Here is an 8,932-nt window from a genome sequence, read left to right as displayed (position 1 = left end):
GCTCAAGCAAATCGATGAACAACAGGAGGGCAGTGACAATGACAGTTGTTACTGTGTTTGGCATATCGAATATGTAACAGGTGGCTTGCCAGGCTTTGCCATGAGGGCAAGATACTCTTGGTAGCTTGCCTGGGCTCTCTGAGAAGGGCAGAGGAATCGAACCCAGGTTGGCTGAGCCACCCGTGTGCAAGGCAAATGCCCTACCGCTGTGCTATCGCTCAAAACTATAAATGTTAACACTATTATAACCATGTTATCTAGCCTTCAATTTTTAAAATGACATCAAATGTTATCACACACACAAATGTGAACAAAAGTTTATTCAGTAAAATTAAAGAATTAAAACTGATATATGAGAAAATTTATCGAGTTCTGTCAACATAAAAATGTAAAAACAGTATCTGTGGTTACAATGAGTACATGCAATTCACTGTAAATGTAAAAATACAACAGTACTCTAGACAAGCCTTCTTATAAAGTTAGACTAGGTGAGCAGTAAGTATAGCAAGGGAACTTGAAAGAATTGCACATAGAAGTAAATGGGACATAGCTACGATATGAATGGGAAACATACATAGTGCTAATTACTACACTATAATACAAGCAAATTGCACACTTACTTTTAGAGTATATTATTCAAAACTGATACACATTAAGACTAAAGAATTTTCAAATATCTACCATTAAAATATCCCTTTATTCCAACACTCACATTATGGAATTCACGTAATAGCATTAGAAAAATGTAGTTATCATTCAGACACAGATTGTGTTAAAGGATAAAAGATCTAGAACATCTATCACCATTGACCTTCCTCAACTGCATTGTCATTTTGATCTAGCAACTTTAAAGAATCGACAGGGTAATGAAGTTAATCAGTGTGAAGGAACTGACTACAAAAAGCCCTTTAAAATTTTGCAGCAAATAGGTAATAGAAGAGCTCACCCTGAGCTGCCTTTAAAAAAATTTTAACGTACAATGTATACTAGAATATCATGCTAAATGCACATACTCTTAGCAATATCCTCAAAAAATAGATTAATCTCAGAATATTACACTGGCTTTGGAAACTTGTTCTGACTTACATCTGAATTCTATTTACAAATAGTCTGAAAAGAAACTGCTGTCAGAAACAGTCTAAAAAAGGATTAGACTGTAAGTTTGCTACAGTTGAAATCTCCTCGGCATCTATGTCAAACTCAGTTTTACACTAATTCTACATATTTTGCCATTTTATGGCACCAGAGTTTCTTAAATTATACATAAGTGCAAAAAAAAAAAAACCACAAATCTTTATCTTACCTGGGAAACAGAACCTAATACAACCTATACAACCCAGAGTTATTCCATAAATCTTTAAAAGTTTAACCTAATGTAGCAGTTTTATATCTTACCCATTCCTAATAAAAATGATCTGAAATGGAGTATAGGATTTAGAAATTTGTTCTTAAAATTAGAGGAGTGAGATGTGGACTCTAATATATCTCCCACTTGACCAACTTGTCAATGTATGTCAATTAGCAAAAATTTTAGGGAATTCTATAGTCTACTTCTCTATTTATGTCAGGATTGTAATGGTATTGGGAGAAAAGATATCTTTAAATTTTGATTTTGCTTTAAATATGAGCTTTAATGTTTTAAAAGTATATGCCACTTTTAACTTCACAGTATGTTAGATTATGGAATGGCTGCTTTAAAATCTCAGGAACAAGATTTATATTCAATGAACAAATTAGAGAAGAATAAGAACTCAGAATATTTTTGCTTTCTCACCTCCCGTCACTATACTAAAATGGTGAGGGGGAGATTGACAGCCCTCTGATCCATGCTAAAAAGGATTCAATTTCTCTTTCTGTGAGTTTGATGGTTGATAAGATTTTCCAATAGTTATCCAGCATTATGAGGGTAGGAAACCAAAACCACCAGCAACTAATAGTCAATTATAATAGCAATAAATGTAACATGCTTGTTAAATTCAAAGGCAGCTATATAAGGAATCAAATTAGTTTTGTATATAAAAAGGCTGTTTTTTGATGTTTCAGAATTTAAAATTTTGGGATACTAGTAACTCAATGGGTAATAAATCCATTAATTTGTAAAATTTCACATAAACAAAAACCAAGTTTGTTTCTCTGCCTGCCTAAAGGAAAACTAGCATGCATCATAACATCAATATGCTTTAAGAAAGTAATTCTGTACTTAAAACAAGTTTCATAATTCCTTCTCTCTCGGGCATGTGTATTTCCTGAATGGAGGTTTGTACAGTAACTAGTGACTATATCCATTTAGTATATTTAAAGTGCTGGTGGACACTGAACATTGAGGACAATCAAAGTCCAATGGTGGACACTGAAACACCTATACAAGTTACAAGATAGAAATTTGCTTGCATGATGTCCTTTTAGAAAATGAAACTCCTGGGGTCAGAGATGGCTTAATAAGGCTGAGCTTGTATGCTGGAGCTGTAGTTAGATTCCCAGCACCACATGATCCCCTGAGCTCTGCCAGGAGTGACCCCTGAGCACAGAGCTGGGAGTAGCCCCTGAGCACTGCCAGATGTAGACCCCCCCAAAAAAATTAAAAAAAGAATAAAAATGAATCTCTTTCCTTAGATCATAAATTCACATTTTATAATTCCTTCCCCACAGTTTACAAACTTCACACTAGAATGCTCTTCACAACATTGTTACAAAGAAGGCTAAATAGGACCACTTAGTAAGAAACAGAAAATTAATAAATATAAATTTATTGATAAAGATTTAACAAGAAAATCTCATCCTGATCTGGATTAGCACATGTTGAACAATTAAAGCTTTATCCTGTAGTGTGAGGTTGGGGGTCTGCCCCTATTTGACTTCTGTTGCCTAATTTTTCTCATCTAATTCTGTCATTTTACCAATCTCATGTTTATTCTGCCTAAAGTGAACTGGTTACATCAGAATAAGGCATCTGCTAGTTTCACAAAAAAAGACCATCTAGGTGAAAGAACTGTGAGTAGTAGACATTATGTAAATAGAAGAAAGCAAAGGACAAAAGTACAACAGTCAAATGTGAACATTCTACTTCAACTGCAAATGTACACCAACTTAAAAAAAAAACCCTTCAAGAACCTCTACAAATTACTTTGAGCTTAGTTTTCCAAATACGGAAAGCACATATGACATATATAGCTTAGTAATCCAAATAGGCAAAAAAACAAAATCAATTTTTTTCCTAGTTCACTGGGCAGTAGTCGTCAACCACTAATGTTTTACAACTATTTTTTCCTTCCTTAGCTTTTATCTTTAGCCCCTGCTTCCACATCAAACGTGGTAGTTAAGGGGATAACATAAATGTAAAGTGTCTTCAGCAGTAAACTGGAGGCCCAGCTCATTTCTTCAGTCAAGAACAGAACACGTGGAATGAGGTTCCTAAGTCACCAGGTAAAACTAAGGTCCACCTAATGCAGAACTGGTAGCTATTCAAATACTTTTTCCAATAAGTGTCTCTACAATGAGGGTATTTGCTGTCACACTTATTAAGATCAATATTTACATTTTTGAGGATGTGTTTGTTTTGTTGAATATAGCCCAAATCTTCTAACTTAGCTTCTTGCAAACATGCATTAGAAAAAAGTGGAAATTTCAATGTTGGCTTATTGAAAAACAAAAACAAAGCATATTTAAAAAACTGGGGATGGCGGTCAGGGATGTATTTCAAGAGCAGAGCACTTGCCTGCATGTATAAGGTCCTTTGATCCCTGGCACCACAGTAACAAAAAACAATGAACAAACAAATAATGGGTAGAGCACTTGCCTTGTTTGTTGAGGCCCTGGGTTTAATCCCTAGCACTAGGGAGTGAGAACCGGGAAACTTTATGCTAAAGGAATATTGTATAAAGTGCTTCATCTATTGAATACTGTGAAGTAGTAACAAGGAAAGTCAATAATGTTCACATATGATATATTGAAAATGTTATTTTATAATGGCCTTCATAACGGCAAACAACTTCTGAAATACCGGTGACTATTTGTGGCGTTCATACCTGACTCCTGCCGAGTGTGAAACAGAACTTAAAAAAAGGTTGTCAATAAAGAGAGAAAGCAAATTTTCAAAATCCAGTGAGATTGGTAATTATGTGATATACAAAAGATGCATATTTTTAATCTGGTCAATTAAGTTCCAGAATTCCTTTTCTCTAGTATCTGGTAGCATTATTACCAATGGAAAATAGCAAGTATTCTATGTTGATAGGACTACATAAGAGTTAAGACAACAAAGGCTGGGCTCACAGTGATGTCTTCTGGACCCCTGTTGTCAGCTGAGGCAGAGGGTGTAGACCTTGTTCTTCTACTTTTTTTTTTTTTAATATGAACTCTCCCTAAACTGCTTTACTTGATGACTATTCTCATGAAAGTCAGCTGTGCCCACCACGTTTAATCACTGCTGATTACTTAAATACCCTCTATTTTTCAGGTAAGTTTTACTTTATACATTTTACACAAGCTTTCTGTTTTACTTCAGTGCAAACATCCTGAACAGCACAAAGTCATTCAGCTCTTCAGAGGATGAAGTCAGTTTGTGTAGTGCTTAAAGTAGACTCTGGATCACCTGGAATGGAAATAGCCCACGGGAAGGTTCAGTACATTTTTGTCCTTAAGGGCAAAATGATCATCTTCAATTAGTGAAGATTCTTTTATCTGAAATTCCAGATAAAATGTTTTTAGCTTCAGTTAACAGGTAATCCAGAAGTTGTAACAGGAGATAGTCTTTCACTGAGGCATGTAGCCACCTCTTCTGACAGTCTGTGGTAAGTAACTTTTCGGCATTCCATCATCAACTGCAGCCTCCATCCCAACTGTTTCAAAATTCACTACTTGCCCCTCAGTAGCTGGACCAAAGGCGTCTGCTGCAGAAACTTCCAGAAACATTTTCATCTGCCCAGATCCATAAGACTGTGAAATATGATCTGAAATCTGCTGTTGTTTGAGTCTAACAAAATCTTCCTCGTTGACTAAAGGAGCTTGTTTTGACCTTTCAAAATGTGAACTATCTGGGCTGGTTTCATGTTGAGTGCAGTTCTGTTTGAAATACTGCTGTCGAGGCAAAATGCCATCACCACTGTCAGCATTATCTACTAACTGCAAATCTTCTGGGCGTTCCTCAGAATCCAGCAAGGGCTGGGTGGACTCAGATCTTGAGAAGACTTGAACAGATGGGACCTGGTGTCTGTAACCACTATGCACCACAGTGGAATACTGGACGGTGCTAGAAGTATTTTGTGCAGATTCATTTTCATCACTGCTGGAAATGCTTGGCCTAGAAGATGACATGCATGAAGACCCTCCGATTCCACTGCTATGTCCCTCGGTACTATTTTTTTCCTTTTTGAACAGGTCCAATGATTTCAGATCTTCTGGGAAAGGCTTTTTGTCATTTGGTTCTATTTCCACAACACTAACATCCGTGAAATTGCCATCTGAATACATTTGATCTTTTGGATTAAAATTATGCTAGAAAGAGAGAAAACGGATCATTACACTACAGTTTATATTCACTTAGGAACAAATGTATTTCTAAAGCAGTATTAAAACCACAGAATGGATGCATATCTGAAACTTCTTAGTAACTTTTGATGTTCAGAGATACTTTCTCTAACTTTATCTATATTACTGACAATTACCTGTATCATAGATATAAAGAAATGTTTCCAAAGAAATAAGAATGACATTTATTTCAGAATTTTAAATCAAATTTACTATTATCAACTTACGGCCAGAGTTAGCTTGACGGGATGCTTTTAATGCAGGTCTGAGTTCAATTCCCAGCCCTGCATGGTCCTCTGAGCACTACTGGGAGTAACCCCTGAGCACCCGTATCACTTTATGTCTAGACTATGATAGGATTATTTAGTAGTAAAACCAAAATATTAAAGGTTGCCAGAGAGACAGTACAGTGGTTAAGGCACATGTCTCACATGCTTCCAACCCAGGTTTGATCCTGGTACCACACATTTCCTTGAGTGTCACTCAGTACAGTCCTGGAGGCCCATGAATTATCATCAGCTGTGGCCCTGGAGGCCCCTAAGCAGCAAAAAAGTGAATCTATTAATTCCCAGCACTCTGGGCTGGACGTGTCACATCCTTGGGCCCTCACTGAATGGCCAGTCCAGATGGCTGAGAAAAACCAGTAGAGGATCTGAGTACCCTCTGAGAGGCCCCCCACAAATAGAATTAAAACTCAAAAGGGTTAAGGTTGCACACAGCCTATTCTGCCAATATGAAGCAAAAAGGATTTTTAGATGGCAATAAATATAATTTTCTCTAATTTAAGGAATCCAAAGAACAGTATGGGTTTCTAGTAATCAATTCATCAGTGTTAAAATGATTCCTACATTTGAATATTTAATCCAAAATGCTTGCCTCACAACAATCATCACATTTTAAAAGGTAAAAAGGTAAAGGCCCTCCCGTTGTTCATCGATTTGCTTGAGCGGGCCCAGTAACAAGTTCAATAATATATTTTAGCTATTTACTGAATAGAATGGAAACTATCAGAACAATTATGTTATAATCAAATCCTAAATGTGTATTTTAAACTTTGATTAGAAATCTTGTACTCTTCTTATCTTCATTTGCTTTTTATAATTCAGCTTATGTCTCTTGGTTGACCTCTACAATCATACCCAAATATTCCTGTGTATTAAATTTACTAATATAAATTCTTATATAGTGCATTTTATCTTACCCTTGGAGGTGTGTGAGGTGACCACTGGGCAATATGGCTCTTTGAAGGATCTGGAACGTTAGGCCAGATGTGTTTTTTAATTCTGGAGAGAGAAGAAATATGGCACATGTAGAACCACATGTAATAAACACTAGTCCTTACTTCTAGTCAATACACATTATTTTTCTTGCAGCCAATAGAAAACTGTCTAAAAGTTCCTCTGAAATCAAATCACACCTGCAATAAGTCACATCTTAGCCAAGTCATGAAACACCTATCCAAATTGAAGTACTGATTTTTTGATATCCAAAAATATCTAGATAATCAGTTAAAATTTCACTATAGTTACCAAATGAAAACACATAAGTTATTCAGAATATCTTTGTTATAAAAGACCTAGTTAAGTATACTTACCTCAATAAAGTCCCGAGCCCAAAATTAGAGTTTGAACGTAAAAATAAAAGTGAGAATGAAGTTTCTGCTTATGGCAAAGTAAGATCCTATCAACCTAACTTCCTCTGTAGGAATATCCATAAGAATATGGGTGGAGTAGATTCTTTGCACAAGTTTGAGGCCCTGGGATCAGACACTGCATGTTACTCTAGCACTGCTAGGTGTGACACCAGGCTCTAGGTGGGTATGACCCTCTCAACAATATTATACACAAATGAATAAAATGAATGTCACAAACATTTTTCTTTGCTAACGTCACAATTAAAAATTCCAAAAAGCCATCAACTAAAATGATAAAACATGTATCTGATGAAAGTTTTGTAACCCAAATAATTCATACAAAGAACTTATAAGTGCAATATTAGTAAGATTAACAAGGTAACTCAATTTCAAAATGGGCAAAGGATTTGGATACATTATAAAGAAAATATCTCTAAGTGGCAGATGAAAAGATACAATACTAGTTTTCTGGGAGACAAAAATTGAATCCACAAAGATCACTAGCCAGCCATAACAAAGAATGGCTAAAGTTTAAAATTCTGACATTATCAAGTATTGGTAATGTGGAATATTTGGAATTCTCACATTGCGGGCTGGGAAAACAACTGGCACAGCCACTTTGAAAAACAGCAGTTTCTCTGAGAGTTAAAAAAATAACTCAAACAAAAAATGGGGAAAATGTAAAAGCATGAATGAATACTTACAGATCTCGCTTATTAAAACAGAATAATACTCCCAAAAGGGTTACTAATAAGAATGCTAAGCAAACAGGTACAACGATGGCTTCAATTTCTCCTTGAGCTAAAATAAAACAGAAGGGATAAGTTGGAAAATAATTGCTCATACACACACTAAAATGTTATAATGTAATTTTCCAGTCAGATTACTACTGAAATGCTGAAAGATTTTTTGCAGTCATTTCAAACTGAAAGATTCCCCTCTTTCCTGCCTCATCAGTAAACCACTTAGTGCCTTACAATATATCTGGCTACACAGTAAGCATTACATAAGTACATGTTGGACTGAGGAAAAAACTGGTTAGTTTAATTTATTAGATATACAATCTATTTACTAACACAGCTTTCAAGTATAAACATTTATTATATTTATTATTGTATTATATTATCCTCACTCAGCTGAATAATAGCAAAAGCTTATCTTTGAATTCTTATTATCATGCCATAGAGAAATATCAGAACAATAGAATGGGTAGAACTGGAAAAGCTATAAAGCAGTATTAATAATTAAACTACAAATTTAACTTTCTAGAAAGAATAAAAATGAAAACCTCAGACAATATTTTTAATAGTTTTATTATTTTCAAAGAGACTATATAAAATCAATTTTAGAAGAATCAATAGACACAAAGAGAGAAACAGGAATATTATCTAGTAAGCTTAAGATATTATAATAATATCTGCCTTTAAAAGAGGGTTTATCAATTATATGGATCAATAATTGGGACAATTTATAATGAACTAAAAATTTTTTATTGTAGAGTTATACCCAGTGGTGCTCAGGGGCTATTACGGGTTCTGTGCTCAGTAGCTGTTCCAAGAGAAACTCATGGGACCATGATGTGCGAGAGACAACCCAGACCTCTGGCACACAAAATGTACTCCAGTCCACCCTGATGAGTGCTGTCTCAGGCCCTATAATGGACTTTCTGGCTTGTCTGGGAGCCAAACCCGACGATGCTCAGGGCATACTCCTCATTCTGTGCTCAGGGATCACTGGTAGTGCTTGGGGGACCAGACTGGGTGCCGGGTTTTA

The 8,932-nt window shown here is 35.6% G+C and overlaps 1 protein-coding gene across 2 annotated transcripts in view; it reads right to left on the bottom strand.

Moving 5' to 3' along the window:
* Nucleotides 1-295: 295 nt before the first annotated feature.
* IL6ST (interleukin 6 cytokine family signal transducer) overlaps nucleotides 296-8,932 on the bottom strand; it is a 46,709-nt gene continuing 38,072 nt past the window's right edge. For both annotated transcript variants that reach the window (XM_056112072.1, XM_056112073.1), the window contains 3 exons: nucleotides 7,864-7,960; nucleotides 6,728-6,809; nucleotides 296-5,493 (listed from right to left, as the gene is read on the bottom strand). In XM_056112072.1, coding sequence (XP_055968047.1) covers nucleotides 4,753-5,493; nucleotides 6,728-6,809; nucleotides 7,864-7,960 — 920 coding nt within the window. In that variant the 3' untranslated portion in view covers nucleotides 296-4,752. The remainder of the gene's footprint in view (nucleotides 5,494-6,727; nucleotides 6,810-7,863; nucleotides 7,961-8,932) is intronic.

The sequence above is a fragment of the Sorex fumeus genome, unplaced genomic scaffold (genome assembly GCF_029834395.1).
Source record: "Sorex fumeus unplaced genomic scaffold, SorFum_2.1 ptg000015l, whole genome shotgun sequence".
NCBI classification, from domain to species: domain Eukaryota; kingdom Metazoa; phylum Chordata; class Mammalia; order Eulipotyphla; family Soricidae; genus Sorex; species Sorex fumeus.
The sequence above is the reverse complement of the archived record's forward strand: the minus strand, read 5'-3'. Positions and strand labels throughout refer to the sequence as shown.